The sequence below is a fragment of the Lingula anatina genome, chromosome 6 (genome assembly GCF_051362555.1).
Source record: "Lingula anatina isolate TDL-2025a chromosome 6, LinAna3.0, whole genome shotgun sequence".
Classification (NCBI taxonomy): Eukaryota; Metazoa; Brachiopoda; class Lingulata; order Lingulida; family Lingulidae; genus Lingula; species Lingula anatina.
In genome coordinates, this window is record NC_141772.1 from 8785956 (window position 1) to 8804275 (window position 18320).

Here is an 18320-nt window from a genome sequence, read left to right on the forward strand (position 1 = left end):
ATTTCTGACAGTTCCTGAAAATTTCATCAAAATCGGTCCATAACTTTTTGAGTTATGTTGATGACAGATAGACAGACAAACAAACAGGGGTGAAAACATAACCTCCTTGGCGGAGGTAAAAATATCAGAAACAGATACTCCTTTCAATGAACAGTTACGTTACATGATATAATTTCATAAACATATGCGCCTTTCAATAAACAGTTACATATATGACATAATTTCATAAACAGATGCGCCTTTCAATAACTTGTTCCATATATGACATAATTTCATAAACAGATACGCCTTTCAATAAATTGTTACATATATGACAAAATTTCATAAACAGATGCGCCTTTCAATAACCTGTAACATATATGACATAATTTCATAAACAGATGCGTCTTTCAATAACTTGTTCCATATATGACATAATTTCATAAACAGATGCGCCTTTCAATAACCTGTTACATATATGACATAATTTTAGAAACAGATGAGCTTTTCAATAACCAATTACAGGACATAATATCAGGAACAGTTGCAGTACAGTATCTAAAAATGGTTCCATTGAGATGTGCTAATGGGCAATGGAAAAATGAATGTCATGCTCTATGTGAATTCATTATATTCACCATAGATTTTTAGCCAACGACTTTACTCACACTCAATCTCGAGCAGTCCCCGGCGCTCTGTTCAGAAAAATAAATGAGCCCACGACTGATATACGCACTTACCACACTAATCAAAAATGTCAAGACGTAGTCTGCTTGCGATGGCTTGGAAAGATATTATATGGTGATCATTTAGACCTCGCTGACATAATCTAAGACATGATACTAACAAATTGCCACGCTTTGACAGAGACATTGACGAATGAGTGCGCGGAGATGTCGTGAGCGAGTTAAATGATACATTCTTTATACCACGTTATGGAGGATATTGCGCAGAATATCCCGAGTAATTTTTCTCGGGAAGCCAGACCGGTGTCAAGAATCATAGTGGGGCAATTCATTTGTGGTTGTATTAAATCGATTTTTTTAACAACGTAAGTTTTGTAAGGTTTTATAATCCATGTTTGATGTGTACCTTTTATGAACACTTTTTTAACGCAAGGAAAATTGTAACTTCAGCTAAAAAGGGTCACAATTTTTTAAAATTGGAAATAATCTTGGAGGTTAAGCTACAAATAAAATAAGGAATGCAACAGAAGTAATAATAGAAGTGTGGTTCTGCGTTAAAGCTAGTGTTTACCCGACGAAAACAAATGAGACATTTAATTACACATTTAATACCACAACCATTTTATTAAATTTGTTAAAACGCGTATTTGCCAAGGCAAAATGTACTTTCTTTTTCTCGCAGTGCTTAATTCAGTTTAATCTAGGAAGACATTTAATATGCTTAATTATCCAGAATCAACATTTTTGCAATTACCGGGAAAAACGTTATCCTTGAAAATTGACAATCAGCACGCACAAATTTACCTCATGGGGACGTGACTACAATATCCACGTGCGATACACATAGGTGTGGGTAATAATGACGTCATTACCACCAAGTCACCTCCCAAAGACCAAAGAAGTCATCAATCGTTTTATTGCCCGGCAAATGGATAACATAAAGTATGCCCAGAAATGAGAGTACTTTGCCAAACTTACTTGTATTTAAAATCAATAGATCTTAATTATCTGTAACAAGGGGGATCCTTAAAATGTGCCAACTATCACGCACAATGTAATGTATACCATGACAGGACACATTTGAACGCGTGTCGGATATAGCAAAAGTAAATTCGAAGCAAACTAAAATTTGCTTATAGATTTAAAGTCTTTACTTTATATAATTGCACTTACTTTGTAAGGACATATATATGTGGAATGTGCTCTAAGGTTTTGATAAGATTATATATATAGGCCTACAGTCTCGTAGGACTATAGCCACACAATGAAATAACGTCGCCCCCATATGGTCAGTGCATTCACCGTGTCATCGCGGCGCCCGTATAATGCCCGTATAGCCCTTTTCGTCCGAATACAGGCGGTGACGGTGCCAAATCACGCGGATTGACGGCCTTCGTAGCCTCTACGATTTTGTCAGGTTAATTCTTTTTGACAAACTTTGCAGATCGTAAGCCCCTAGGCCGTAGCAGTATCGTAGATGGCATTGCTCATACCCCGCACATATTGTACCACCATTGTCCAGTGGACCGGACTTGAGGTGATCGTGCAGCATTTTGACAGCGTCGGGGGCCGTAAAATGGTGCAGATTTTTAAAAAAAGTCTACTTCATTTGCATGAATTTGAAGTTGTGTTTCGATCTCCTTATTTTTATTACGTGGATGCTCGAGACACACGGGGGACTGCACTGACGACATTTCAATCAGCAAGGAAGGTGTGCTGGGGGGTGGGGGTGTAGCCAGCAATTTCAGAGGGGGGGTTCGTTTTTCTGAAAAAATGGACCTTTTACCATAAAATCCTCAAGTGCATAGGTTAAATTTTACCCAGAGTGGACCTTTTTCCAGCAAAAAGGGTGGTTCTTTCAAACCCCCCGAACCCCCCTGGCTACCGGCCTGTCCACTGAGATTGAAAGGGGCACATTCATGTATAGGTCTGATAACTTTTCAACCAACAAACCAATTTTCCGACTTGACCACAAGGTCATTTGGATGACATGGATTATTGCCTGCATTACATAATGTAAACATATTCGCCATAGCCTGTAGACACCCACGACGCTTAAAAAGAAAATAATATTATATGCCAACATATAATAATGATAAACCCCACACAAAATCGTATACGCAATTTCATACAGCGTGCGGCGCCCGTGGTAAATACAACTTGGGCTTCCTAACAACTAAAGTCACAAGGTTGTATAGTGCTAAAACATATAATATACAAGTGGAAATTTTCATTATATTTTTCCTTTCACTTTGGTTTTAATGGATAAACATCGTGTATATTGTTCTATATTTTTACACCAATACCGGTTCCCAACCTTTACGTGCATACTGTTGACAATTCATAGACGATAAGTTTATACAGTTTCTTGATGGAGGTGTAGTGCAGAAACGATCAATATATATTTGCAAATTGCATGGCACTTGATAATTGATGAAAGCATTTGGCACAAAATCAGTACTAAAGAGTAGATTACTCTTTAAATAAAGCAGAGGCGTTTTCGAATTTTGGTTAAAATGATAATTTACAAGTGGATGTTATTTAGTCGACTATACTTAAGTGTTTGAGTGCTTGGATACGCAGGCTGCATAAAGAGTGGGTCACTCAAATACGTATTGGAAACTATTAATTAAATGAAAATCTGACAGGTATATGACCTTGTAAAGGCTTCAATATATACTTCAGGGCGGATATGTTTAATATTTGTAGCTATAGCAGCTGTGTATCAGATGTGTAGCCAACATTTTAAAGTCACCCATATAAATGGATGGTGTTACATCACCACGGAAAAAGCTATATTTGTTAAACAAAACCTTTCATGATTGTTGCCATCAGACCCAGTTGTTCAGGGTTTTGGATCCAGGAATTTTTTTCAACCACCAGTGTATTTTCAATTTATCAAATTATCTTGTGATTTGATCTAGAAAAACAGAATTCCTAGCACTGTCACAGTTCTAGGAATATAGGAACATTTGACGTGACCCCTTTTATTATTTGCCCTCTCTGTTTATGCCGCGGATCTCAACTATCAAATGACTACACATCAGCAAAAAAAAAAAAAAAAAAAAATACTTCATTTAGGCAAGAAGCCCGTTAACGAATGGAAATATTTCTATATTTCGAAAACGGCACGCTTGTTTAAATTAACAAGAAGAAAGAAACAAAGGGTGCAGCAAAATTAGTGACTAGAAAGCATTAATCTTGACGTGAGGGAATTATTCTTGATTGATCAATCACTTTAACTCCTTCGTTAAGGGTTTACGGCTGCTCTCTCATCAAGTGTCATGGCGAAGTGCTAAGTTGAGGCGAGCACTTCGTTTTTGACATCAGGCATTGATTGATAATTGCCCTCTAGCATTTTGAAAGATACTGTCGTGGATGTGTGAAAAAAAAACACCCATTCTCTGCCTCTACCTGTTCCTCCTCCTTTGTCTGTCTGTTTGTCTGTCTGTCTGTCTGTCTGCCCCCAGAAAAAAATCAGCTGAGGAAGTTATATTTGTCTTTAAACTGGCCTAAAACTTAAAACTGACTTTTGTCAAACTCGCTTTTCTGGATCTGGACAATAGTGTAAATGTTTGCTCTTGCCTCCCCCCCCCCCCCCCCCGAATAAATAAGCATTTTAATTTCTATCGAGAGAATTGAGTATTATTCGGTAGGGGGTTTAATGGCGTGATGACGGTCAGATGTATGTAATAAAAGGGTCTCTCAGTGCACGCCGTTTTAAATTTAGACGCTACGAACAGTGTAAATTTGTCATTCTTAGGAAAGCCACAGTATCAGGTATTGACATTTAAATTGCATTGTGATACGCCGAACATGTTAAAAAACTATCTACCCTGCGGACCGTACCATCAATTTGCACCTGTTGCCTGTCCTTCTCCGTGCTCTTTGGCATTATTAGAGAGCCAGAGACACGGGGTGGAACGAGTCCGATTCCTGGCAGACGTCTTCCCTATAACGCCGGCTTGCCAAAACTCGATCATTGAAACTCCGGGGCATTCGATTAATGCTTCTAAAACCAGGTTATTTATTACAGCTGGTAATACCGTGGACAAATTGGTTTATCAAAGACGAAAATATAGTGAGGCTTAAAATAGTTTATGGTGTTAAGACCAAACTGAAATGCTGATTTCAAAAAGTGGCGGTTTGTAAAAGTGGTTCGTCATATATGTTACAAAAAGAAAAAAAGAAGGTCATTTTTTCCATCGGTTTGTGGTTACCTGACTGGTTTCTTAACTTAAAATCATACTTCATATTTACTCACAGCCATGTTCATTAGCATACAATGTACTAATCAATGGCCGACCCGGCATAATTTCATAATGAGTAAGCAACTTCTTGCTGAGAACAAGCTAGGTCAACAGATGAAGTTTTTTTTGTAGAACAACAGTTATATTGTTAACACACAGACATTCACACATAGTCGTACGCACAAATGTCATGATCTTCGCAGTTCAAATAAGGTTTCTTCGGCAGAAAATATTATTGGCCTTCTTCTGGCAATTTTTTACCAGAATGACTTAACAATAACGGCAGTTGATACGAAACATAGCCCCTAATAACAATGACATTTCATCACAACTGTGCCTGATATTGGCTGAAAAATCCACATTACCGAAACAGGCTGGAACATGAACGGAAAGTTGGTGCTACGACGACAACTCAATTAGCTTCAAAGAGTCGTTTCAGCAAACAGCAAGAGTTCAGTTTCAAGAAGCTATGATTGGATCAACGTTGGTTTGGCAGTATCGAAAAGCCTTGTTTCTCTTTTTTTTATCTCCTTTGATATTTGATGAGATATTCGCCCACTATACGTGATCTTAAAGTCGTTGATTTATATCGTTGATATCATTGGACTTATTGTGTGCAAGTTTCTGATTTAGCTCGTTCAGTGTAGTGAAGTGGGATAGATTTGAGTTCCAAACCAAAAATCCAATAATTTCGTCCTTAATTTGTTTCAAGATAGAGCGTGGGATGTTAACCGCTAGTAAACTCTTGCCATTAGATACGAGAGAACTTACACATGGTGTTACTCTGGCATCGATTTTAACGGTGTTATGAAAACAAAACAAAGACTTTAAATCGCAATTATTGTCTTCCGACGAGCTGTACACTTTTCATTGACGACTCTTCCGTTGGAGAACTAATGCAGATCGAATATCAAATAGCAAGGTGGAAATTCACACAAGTTCCAAACAAAGACAGACATGCCGCTAATTCGAAGTCACTGTAGCTTGCACACGAAATGTTCTGGGAGACACGCGGATGGTTTCAAAATACAATATCAAAGAAAGCTTCGTATTTGTATTTCGCTTTATTGGTAATGCTAACCTGTCAGATGGACGGTAGGCAGTATTGACTTTACTGAGCTGTAATTGATATATGTGTGGATTTGCTTGTTAGCAGTATGAAAGAAGGGATTAAAATCTGATTCCCTTAAATGAGCAACTGATGGGCATGTGTATTTTACCCCCTCGCTCTCGTTTCTGCTGGACACTCAAACGTGAGACGCTAATTTGGTAACAATTTAAAACAATTTTGTACTCAGAGAGTTGCCTTTGTTATTGTGAATGTGACCGAAATAGAATTGAAAAGTTTGCGACTAACAGTCTTTATTCAATTTTGTAATTTATAGTCGTAACTTCCTGTAATTCAGCGTGTTTGTTAACATTACAACCATTATCTATATAACGCGGCTGTCAGCGGATGATACAAAGTTTCGGAAATACTTTTATGTTTGGCTTTCGATTTAAAACTAAAACATGTATAATCTTCTCTGCGATGATTGCAATACAACAAAACAAACGGCGCCCAGTGTGGTCATACCAATTGAAAGCAATGGAGGGCAATGCCAAGGGCTGTTTACGTTGATGATTCAATTGGAAACATCCTCCCGTGACAGAGCATGAAAGGTTTTCTTCTTGGCTTCCTAGGAGAATATGGCCCCATTCAGAATAGGGGACTAACTAGCCCGAGGGTCAAATATGGCGGCCCGCTACAAAGCTTGACGTCTAATCGGCTAATGGACACTGAATAGATATCCCGTGTGGAAGTGTTCAAGTGGGTTGGTCATATTTAGCTTTCAGACTAGTTAGTCCGCTATTCTGAATGGGGCCTAGAACAGTGGACTAACAGATCCGCGAATCAAATATGGCGACCCACGAGAAACGATTGTCGCTTTATTCCCGATTTGACACTGAATAGATTCCCCGCGGGGATTACGCAAGAAGCATTCAAGTGGGTCGGCCATATTTGATTCGCGTATCTGTAAGTCCACTGTTCTGAATGCCCGATATCACCCCCAAAATCTCTGTTCGTATGACCGGGTATCACATCTAGTGGGATCTTGGGGTATTTATTTGTTTATCCAAGGACAGTGAACTCGAAAAATTGATTTAAAGCAAGTTCCCGCAAAGATGGGTTAATGCGACATTCTACTGGACGTGTCATTCAAAAATAAGTCTCATCGGGTTTAAATGTAACCAGCCGCTTCTCTGCCACGCACACACCCACTCAAACATACACACACACACACACACACGCACACACACACACGCGCGCAAATCTTTGAAGCTCCTGCGGATGATACATGTAGGTTCTACAGTGTATACACCGCCATATGTAACAAAAGTACGAAATTTGAGGATTTTTATCCATGCCCACTACATGTATGATATACCGTCTGTATCACATGCCCACCAAGACCAATTCTGAGTATCTGATAAAAAAATAACAGTATCCAAGGAGATTTAACGTGTTTTTATTCCTTTGAGAGCTGTCGCTTGGACCCTTCATCAAATAAATTAGCCTTGTTCCCATGACCAGCCAGTCGATGGAGGTTCGTAACACCATGACGCAGGTAGAAAGAGTTTCGTTAAGAGTTTCCTTTTTCATTATTCACAAGAGAAATTGAAAAACCCATTTTACTGGATGAAAAATATATATCCCATACTTATGAGCAGAATCAGTTCCATTAAAGTTTTCAAGGTTGGACAGCTCTCGTCAAGAAAAATCAGTAACGGTTTGTCTGGAGTTTTAAGCTGAAGATTCTCTAACCTAAGGCGAGAATATTATGATATCATCTGTTGTATGCTTATCCATGGACAAAGCTTATCTTACAATTAAGAATTGGTGGCCATTTTTTCAATATAGTCTCAGGCCCGTAGCCAGCAATTTCAAAAGGGGGGTTCTTTTTTTTTAAAGTGGACCCTTGCCCATAAAAACTTCATCTGCCTAGATCAAATTTTACCCAGAGTGGACCTTTTCCCAGCTTTCGAACCCCCCCGAACCCCCCCTGGCTACGGACCTGAGTATACATGAATTTTGGAGCTAAAACATTTAGCATTAAATTTCAGTTTATATGTATTTTTCTATCCGTTCCACTAACATATTCTTTTTGTTGATAACCTACATGTTTGAAGTATGATACAAATTTAGGCGCGATAGAATCTTTTGCTATACAAACTGCACAAAATACCGATTTTCATTCACAGTCAACCTTCATATTTTTTAAATGACGAAGAGCAGGAGTTAACTTTAAAAAGTCCCTTATGAATATTTTCTTCCTCGTAGCGGCGATGTATTCCAGAAATACATGTAGAGGTCTATGTTAAATAGAAACCTCATCGATCGAGCCCCTGCATTCTAGCAAGGAGTTAAAACAGATTATAACTCCTTGATTCTAGTACGGTGTATAATCAACGCCAAAGTCTTTTAGAGGACTATCTCTAAAAATTCATCTACCAGTAATTCTTATTTTTAAGACACACTATATTCAGTTGTGCGTGTGTGCTATGTTTGTCACCCTGAGTGTCAATATTCACGGAAACTAATCTCGATTTTAAGCATGCTTCTGCCGGTCCCAATTGTACTGAGAATGAAAGTTGGTCTTTAGTAAACTTTGAATCTCAGGGGGTGTACTTCTGTCGAGACAAAACAATTGGCAAACTGATTTAGTGAGGCGCCTATTAAACGGGAAACTGCACGCCAATGAGCATAACTAGCTGTCAGATGAGTGGCCGGTTTCACCCGGAGACAGAATCAATGACCTACCCGTAATCTCTGTAAAATTAAAACATGAATTCAGACAATAGGCAGTATTACGATGTAAGAATGTTGACAAGCTGCGTCGTATTCTTTGCTGTCTGTACACATTATGTTGCTACCCCATTGATTTTCTGTTGAGCTGTTATGCGGCATATCCTCTGTGTTTTAACCTATAGTTTTGCAACAGTATGACACATGTACCCCAGTAGTGCATACTGGTATGTGCGTCGTGCCACTGTGCCACTTGACGCCGAGGTCAACAAAAGTTTAGAACGTGTCTTGTGTCTAAAATCTACCACAAGGTGTCACTCCGAGGCAGAGTTCTTCAATTTGAGGTGCTGTGATATAATGTTTTTGTTTAAGTGCGCCGTGCATATTTTATAATCGTCAGTACATCTTAAGGTGTAAAAATGAATAGGCATTATGCCCTAAATCTGTAAGGTATATCAATTCTGTATGTATTTCAGATTCCGCAGATTAGTTATGCGTCCACCAGCGAGGAACTCAGCGATAAGTCTCGTTTCGAGTACTTCTCTCGGGTCGTGCCCCCGGATACTTTTCAGGCCCAGGCCATGGTTGACATAGCAAAGGCCCTAGGATGGACCTACATATCTACTGTGGCCGATGAGGGCAATTATGGAGAGAAGGGAATAGCTGAATTTGAAGAGCTCGCCAAAAACGAAGGTATGACCAATAAACAAGCGGAGGATGAGATATCTTCGCGTCACGTCATACGGCACGTGGTTTCTTTATGAGGTTCTCATATCCTGAGAGGCCAATAGTTCGATGTCCTGTTTTAATAAGTTAAATGTTGATATACATATAAACTGTATTAATGCAGATTTTTTGTAATAACGGCTCGGTTTGTAATATCAAAAAGCATTTGTCTGAAGTGCTTGAAAGTTTAAGATGGCACTAGGTATCGTGAACGCTTTCCTATTGTTTGCTTCTGAAATATAATTAAGTTTCAACATTAATATCATTCTACTCTGTATATCGTTAACACTCATTTATTTAACATGACCTATCAATAGTAGGGCAGATTCACATGCTGCCTGAAACCGTTTGAAAGCGAAAGTCGAAACGGAGGGAGAAGTCAGTTTTAATACAACGTCGTGTAAAGTGGCGTCCATTAATTCAGCTTTCTCGTTTAATCAAGGATTATGCATAGCACAGTCGTTGAAAATCCCAAGGGATCCCAGTAAAGACTTGTTTGAGACTACAATCACCGACCTCGCTAAGAAACCGAACGCTAAGGGCGTTGTTATGTTTGTCAATGAGGACAATTGCAAATCCCTTCTGAGAGCGACCATAGATTTGAATAAAACTGGGGACTTTTACTGGTTGGCAAGCGACAGCTGGGGAGCAAAAATTCACCCAGTGGAGGGCCAAGAAGAGGCGGCAGAGGGCGCTATTACCATCCTTCCTAAAAGGAAAGTACTAACAGGTAAATTGGGAGACAAATTGAAGCTCTGTGTAGTGGATACGAAATTAAGACGACTGAAGTTTTCTGCTATTCCTCTCACACACGTTTAGCATTGTGAGCATTGGCTCCAATGAAACAATCCTGTTCTATTGGCGCCAGATGCTGCTGTGGCGTTTTAGGTGTTATTTCATTTTAAATAACTCAGTGTTACTATTATATTGTTTAGAATGTTTATCGTACTATTGCCCATGTATATAATGTCGTTCTGTTACAAAAAACTATGTAATCGATAGATCGTTGCACTTTGAAAACGCCGCAGCTTTTTTATTCCGATTACAACCCGGTCGTGTTTATATCTCTTACTACGTACATGCAGTAACAAAAAGAGTCTAACCTACATGTGTATCATATTGATTGAAAAATAAACCAAACATGGAAATTAAACAACCAGGCAAGATTCAAACATGTAAGACGTACATTTTTATTTGTCCCAAGCATCAGGCAACATGCAAAATTGGACTGATATATTAGTTTTATGATACCATTTCTTTAATGATACGATAGCACCAATCACATCTTTTCATTTCCGTGTCTGTTTTCTGTTCCAGAGTTTGACGATTACTTCAAGCGCCTGAATGCGTCTCATAGCCAGTTGAACCCGTGGTTCGCCGAGTTCTGGGAGCAGCACTTTGAATGCAGGCTCAACGATTCCAAAACTGGGAAAAACTGTTCTGGTGAGATTGACATTTAATTTATTTTGAGGATCACTTGAATACGGTTTTGCATGTCACGGAATGGCACCTTGGTGTATACCCGAGACACATTTTGACTCGCAATGTATCATTGATTTATCACTTAATCTTGTAGACATTGTACTTTTACAAAGGACGTTGCACTTTTACAAAAGATGGATGTAACTGAAAAATGATGATTCCGTAACATCATGCCATACATAACTTAAATGTTTCTCTCATACCACTTCTTTACCACCAGAGGCTCTCCTTGCTGAAATCCTTCAACCGATTTTGAAACAGCTGATAGAGAGTGTCATTGCTCGCCTAAATGAAAATACATACTGATGTCTAAGGGTGGTACTATGGTACTAGGTAGTTCTAAATCCGCGGGGGCTCTCGCTGAATGCAATCAGATTAACAGATTAAACGTCTCCTCCTGACGTTAAGGAGAATGCAGAAAAACTGGTGACTACACTGGTCAGTTGGAGATAAGTGGAGGCGTGTAAATCTTTTAATCTGATTGCATTCAGCGAGAATTCCCCCGGCGTAAGTTCGAACTACCTGTACATGGTACGAAAGTTTCACTATCAACGGACCCTAAAAAATGCTGTTGCGGTTTAAGATTGGTTCTTAAGTATGCCTCATGTTTCAAAACAAATAAGGGATAATGATACACAATTGCGCTGGGTAGTTCATACAGAACATAAAGTAGGTGCCACTTAACATATGCGCACAGTATATTTCACATATTATATTTATCTTCAATGCTCGTAGAAAAGCGACTGGGTGTAGATGACCATTATGAACAGGAAGGCCTTGTCCAGTTCGTGGTGGACGCTGTCTACGCGCTGGCCTACGCCCTTCAGTCTCTCCACAACGACACGTGCTCTTCACCTGGGCTCTGTAAGGAAATGAGACCGACAGATGGAGCCACTGTGTTGTCCTATATAAGGAACGTGAGCTTTAACGGTAGGCTGATTTTGAAAACCAGTACAAAACGTTGGGTGACATTTTTAAAAGACGAGGTTGTTCTCTCGATCACACTGTGCAGAAGTGATCTTGGTCACATTTTAAAACTAAAATTTACTTCTTTTTATTTGATTACTTTTAATATAAGCGCATAAATATTTTTCTGCTATATTGATGAACAATACAGGCACATCTGCAAAATTCGATGGTCTTTATAATGGCAATAATGAGATGACTCGTTTTGTCAATGCCGGACATGTTAAGGTGTACGCATTTTCATTTATATATCACATTTACATAAAATGGTAAATGCCAAATATATTGGAATGTGTAACAATGTTTTCGCAGGATCAGCAGGAACGACTGTGCGTTTCAGTAAGTCTGGGGACGGACAGGGTCGTTATAACATCTTCCAATATCAGTTGACAAATTCAGGGGAGCACCAATATATACCCATAGGAGAATGGACAGACAGGTAAATGCGCATGCTCTGGATCATTCGGAACACCTCGATCGGCTGATTCCGTGCATTGAATCTTATTTTTATTCTACCCCGGATAATCCGGTACACTGTGGTCAAAGTAGGCGGAAATGTTAGCCTGAACGTTAAAACTAATTACTGAATGTTTGAATCTTTTTGCGAAATGGTCATCAGAAATGTTTCCAGAGTGGCTGCTTGGTGCAGTAGCGAAGTAGCAAACTATAGATGCGTTTGCGGTGATCTCAATCGAAGCCGCTGCAGCCACAATCTCATGAAACACAGTTCTTCCTTATCACCGTGGAAGTGAAAAAAATTCAAAGCATTTTACACTTCTTATATACATTAACTCATCATGGATCATTTATATAAACATATGGTGGTGATGGTGGTGGCGGCGGGGGGGGGTTAATATAATAAACAAAGGCAAAATCACTTTTAGTATAATAACCCATATTACATAAACTATTACTAAAGTTGGATCTCTGTTGTTTTAGGTTAAAATTAGACATGAGCAAGACGCATTGGCGCTATGACAACGATACATTTTGGCTACCTCGATCTGTGTGCAGCGAACCGTGTGGGATCGGCCAGGCGAAGAATGTGAAGGGGGAACCGTGTTGCTGGTTGTGCATACCGTGCAGCGAGTATGAGATTCTCTACGACGAGTCCACGTGCATTTCATGCGCCAACGGCACAATGCCAAATCACAACAAGACAGCGTGTGAAGCGCTCCCTATACAACACATGTTGTGGAACAGTCCATGGGCCATTGTGCCGGCTGCGGTGGCAAGTTTTGGAATTATTAGCACGCTGTTCGTTATTGTCACTTTTATACGCTACAACGCCACGCCGGTGATCATGGCTTCCGGAAGAGAACTGTGCTACGTTCTCCTCTGCGGGCTCTTCATGTGCTACGTCATGACCTTCGTGCTCATTTCAAAGCCGAGCGCCTTCAGCTGTGCACTAATGCGACTAGGAATAGGCCTGTCACTGTCCATCTGCTTTTCGGCTTTATTTACGAAAACGAATCGGATTTCGAGGATTTTTAACCGCGGAGTGAAGGGACTCGCAAAGAGACCGAGCTATACCAGTCCTAAATCTCAATTAGTGATTTGCGGTTGCCTTATATCTGTACAACTCATAGGGGCCTCGGTGTGGCTCATACTAGACATTCCCAATACAACACGGGCCTACCCTAATAGAGAGACAGTGATTTTACGCTGTGAGGCCAGCGAATTGGCTCTCGTCCTCTCCTTACTTTACAACATGCTATTGATAACACTGTGTACTGTGTATGCCTTTAAAACGAGGAAGATTCCCGAGAACTTTAATGAAGCCAAATACATAGCTTTTACCATGTATTCCACGTGTATTGTTTGGTCAGCCTTTATTCCTATTTATTTTGGGACTAATCAGGATTTCAAGGTAGGTGCCTTGACGTGAATTAAAAAACCTTAATGATTAAAAAGAAAGTACACACCATTTCTAATAGTAAAAAAATTAACCATGCAATTATATCGATCTTTATGAAACAGTAATGTTGCTTTTCTCTTCCTTTTTTTATTCTATTGACAAACAAACCCAAAAACAATAACAATGTGCGCTGGGTGTTTTTTCGTCTGCTTTCAATTATTTGTTTGGGTGATGAACGATAAAATAAAAACTGGTCGTTACTTAATCTTTACTCTTGCTAAGGTTTGTTACATGGAACAATATACTGAACTTTTCCGAGGTGAAATGTTCCAACCTGTCTACAGACATACTTCTTAATGTGCCAAACTTGTCACAGTATATAAAGAAATTTAATTGCTATAAGTTTGACCTTGCTGTGTGATCCTTTTGAGATATCGTTTACTTTCAGATACAGATCACCACTCTTTGTATGTGCCTGAGTATTAGTGCCACTGCCGCTCTTGGTTGCCTTTTCGCCCCTAAGGTTTACATCGTCCTCTTTCAACCACACAAGAACGTCAGGCAAACCAATTCCACCATGATGAACAGTGCTTCGTCCAAAAGCATCCGGCCTTTCTTTGGGAAATCCGGTACGGTTGGGTCCTCTCTTGGCAACCACAATGACGTCAGTGTTGGTGTAGCGCAAAATTTCAATAGCACGAAGTCAAACGACACGCGGTTAAGTGACATTTCTCTTGATTTGAATTCAGACGTATTTGATGAGGCGGAACCGAATTCAGATCCACCTGAGTGAAAAACGGGGCTGTGATTCTACACTAAGTGACACAATGGCCAATTTTATCTTTAATTTATTTGTTTTTGTACCAATGCAATATTTTCTATAATATCTAGGGGTGAAAAGATGCCAATACAGACCGAGAAATTTGTATGCGCTCAATAAAATTGCACAATTCACGACGTTATTTAATATTTAACCGATGTTTTCTGAGATGAAATACACCGTTGATTGCACGCTCATTTGTAAGGGTATATTCTCTTGGGTATACAACTAAATAAAAATGAAAGGTTGTTGCCCATGTAGATTCAGCACATACCTCACTAGATGCATGGGTTGATACGACTCTTTACGTTATTTATATGACGCTGTATGCAGTAAATTGTTTTTGTACCTGTAATCACCTTTATGTTCATATTTACACTTCGTGCGGCTGTGGTAGTATTCAAAATGTATATAGATACTTTTATTTACTTGTTGTTATTAACGCTTTGCTTAATAAAAAGTAGTTACGTTGACGAACGAGATGTTTCAGAATATGCAGATACAGTTAACATACATCCCACGTGCTGTGCGCAAGGATCATTTAAGCAGGCGCCGGAAGTATATGGGAGCATTCAGATTCGGACTTTGTACCAGCTGGATCGATCCAACTCTGCTGGGATTCTCGCTTAAGTGCAGTCAATGTTATCAGCTTAATTATCCGTCACGCCTCCTCGAGCAGCTAAGGGGTAATAACGTCGAACGTGCACGGAAATTAATTACCCCCCTAGCTGCTCGAGGGACGTCAGACAGTTCAGCTGATTACACTGATTGCACTTTACAGTGACTTAAACGAGAATCCTACAAAATTGGATCGATCCAACTGCTGCGATGTCTGAGGCTGATAGTTCCCCTAAGGATGCAAAAGCAAGCAAATGTACACGAACGAACGGTAAAATAAGTCATCTATATGCTTTAACAGAGAAATTAATAACAATTATTATATCTCGACAGAATTGAGAATTTTTAACTTGAATTGGTCCAATTCCATAACACGGCTTAAGAAGAAAGCTGGTCTTAGATATAAGAAAGCATTTTATTTTGACCTGAGTTTGTAACGTTTTTGGCCGTATTGTAAGTTATTGCACTAAAACAAATTTATTTTGAAAAAAATAAGTTGTCTGAAGATCAAGACCGAACTTGTTTGACTTAAGATATTTTATGAAGTTAGATATGATCCAGACTAGGGCACGCGGCAATCACAAACTAGTGTTGGCTGGCTTTAAGTACGTGTCTTTACAAACGCCAAATCAGCACTTAATCAAATGCGCACGTGTCAGCTATGTCGTCGTGCACTAGTATGAAGATTTTATTTCAGCACTGTGCCTGATGTTCACACCTAGTTGCATCAGTAGCGTACGCACACTTTCCTGTTGTCTTGGTTACGCGTGTGGTGCACTTTTTGTTTGTGTTCGTTGTACTGCACATGTCCACTACTTGTCCAGTGTGTCCAGTGTCCAGTGGTGTTTATGGTCACGTGGGTGTTAATACAGGTAAGCGTGCATTCAAACCACGTTTCATCTGCATAATAAACAGCTCTTTAAGTGGTTCGAAATTTACTAGTCACAGTGAATGGATATTTCGATGGAATCTGCCACGGCGTAGATACAGATTAAATTAATACTGTATGGTCATAATGAAAGCTAAAAATGCAAATCAGGAATTTCCCCAGTCACACATTTAGAGTAATTGCGACGTATCACTGTTGAGTTTCAAACGGCAATTTTCCTGTTAATCAGACATATTCAATATTACCTTTTCCAACATGTGCGCTATGTAGTTGAACTTCTTACATTCACTTTGCTTGAAGGAACAGTATTAGCAGCAAGGGTAATTCTTTTGTAACCTCACAGGGACGCACGCCAAGTTCAATAAAAAAAGCAAATTAAAGAAAGTTAAAACCCAATGTAGATTTTTCTAATAGCATAGGATGCAGTGCGCGCGGGTGTGTATTTTACTTATTACACGAGTAAAACGACACATTTAATTATTTTCGAAATTCTAATTTTCGATGTTGGAAAATCTGAAAGAATATTTCTCTCTCTCTCACACACTTACACATTTTTTCAATACATTCTTAATATCACGCTCCCTCTCTCTCTCTCTCTCTCTCTCTCTCTCTCTCTCTCAATGGTCCTTTAACTATTTTAATTTTCCATATCTCAATCTTTTCAGTGGGCCTCGCTGTCCTCATAGCCCAGACCTCAGCTGGCATGGGGACTATAGACGAAGAGCACCAAGACTCTCCTCAAAAAGTCGCTTCAAATGGTTCGACACAGTGCGACGCCTTCCTAGACTCAGGTGCCAACGACTCCCTAGAGGACCTGAGCGTGTCCAGCGCTGACCAAATGGACGTGGAGACCACGCTGTGATGTTGATACCCGCATCGTGCCCGTTGTTTGCAAATTGACGGAAGGGTCAACGGCGGAAGGGTCAGTCGGTGAAGTTCCCTCTGTCCTTTGAGGTGGCGGCCAGTCACTGGTCACATCCGGGCTAAAGCTGACCCCGGGCTCTGCGAAAATGGTTTTCAATCTGGCTCTTTGAACAATGGACCAGTGGTGCTCTCTACCAGGGCTGCATGTATTATAGGCATATTTTTCACCAGCCACCGTTAAGAGACATTATCTGTGAATATCTAGTGAAAAAAAAAACAATCTGTGGGCTGGTAGAGGGTACACCAGTGGTCACTCGGATTGATATGACCAACGCTATTGAGTTGGAGTTGCATACATGTATATTAAGGGAACGCAATTGCTAAAACAAGAAAAAAAATATTTTCTCTGCAAAAAGTCTAACGTGTACTTAAGACATTTAATTACTCCCTGCATAGCGCGTGTGGGGGACCCAGCTGAAAAATAAAGACCTCCCCACGCGGCGTAGCCAAGCCGTCACAAAAAGAACCGGCAGCCCACTTCCTGGGGTTAATCTTTAAACGGTTTGATTTAAAACAGCGCAGGTTGTGACCTCTATAATAGCGTCTTTCAGCTGTAAGTTCTGTTTCCAGTGACTTCTTCACCGCTGAGGTATAATAAACAGACTAAAAAGATTGAGAACAATGCATTAAGAAAATGTGATACATGAAGGTCATATTATACAGAGATACGACACAGTAAGGAGACTATACTATATCAGATTGTCCACATAAGAAAGATTACGCGATACTGAGTCCCGGTGGTTTACAGATTTTGAACTGTTTATTGGGTAGTAAACGGGATTGCATAAAGTCTACAAAATGCTTATTTATTGCGACAGTGCTGAACGTTTGAAAAAAGCCGGCACAGAAAAGGACTTCCCTCTTGGCAGATCAGTATATTTTGATTAAAATACTCGCCAGGCACAAAAAAAAAAAAAAAAAAGAAGAACAGCTTTATGGATCACGTCATCCCGTATTCGTCGTCTACTTGGCTCATGATTGAGCTAACAACGAAGTGTGGTCCATCGTATACACACCATATTTCCGGGGTCTTTTAAATCAAACAATTTATTTCAGAATTAAGATACGTTGCACTTTTATCTATTTCAGATTTGGAACAGACGCACAAGAAATATGATTTTATCGAAAAAAAAAAAAAAAGAAAAAAAAAAAAACGAAGACGGTAGAGACACGTCCTTGCAGTAATGGATCTGATAGAAAAAACTATTCAACTTCGCTGTGATCGACTGTATTGAATTGATTTATAACCATTATATCTTACAAGAAAGATTAAAGATGTTGACAATAAGACACAAGGGTGGTTTTTAACCACAGCTCAATTTGCTCGACAGAATT

At 39.5% G+C, this 18320-nt stretch overlaps 1 protein-coding gene across 2 annotated transcripts in view; it reads left to right on the plus strand.

Annotated features, from left to right (window-relative positions):
• LOC106170810 (metabotropic glutamate receptor 6-like) overlaps positions 1-17915 on the plus strand; it is a 50678-nt gene extending 32763 nt beyond the window's left edge. For both annotated transcript variants that reach the window (XM_087015731.1, XM_087015732.1), the window contains exons 3-10: positions 9179-9395; positions 9871-10158; positions 10746-10871; positions 11646-11840; positions 12189-12315; positions 12816-13746; positions 14183-14363; positions 16727-17915. In XM_087015731.1, the coding sequence (XP_086871857.1) occupies positions 9179-9395; positions 9871-10158; positions 10746-10871; positions 11646-11840; positions 12189-12315; positions 12816-13746; positions 14183-14363; positions 16727-16923 (2262 nt within the window). In that variant the 3' untranslated portion in view covers positions 16924-17915. The remainder of the gene's footprint in view (positions 1-9178; positions 9396-9870; positions 10159-10745; positions 10872-11645; positions 11841-12188; positions 12316-12815; positions 13747-14182; positions 14364-16726) is intronic.
• The last annotated feature ends 405 nt before the right edge of the window (positions 17916-18320 follow it).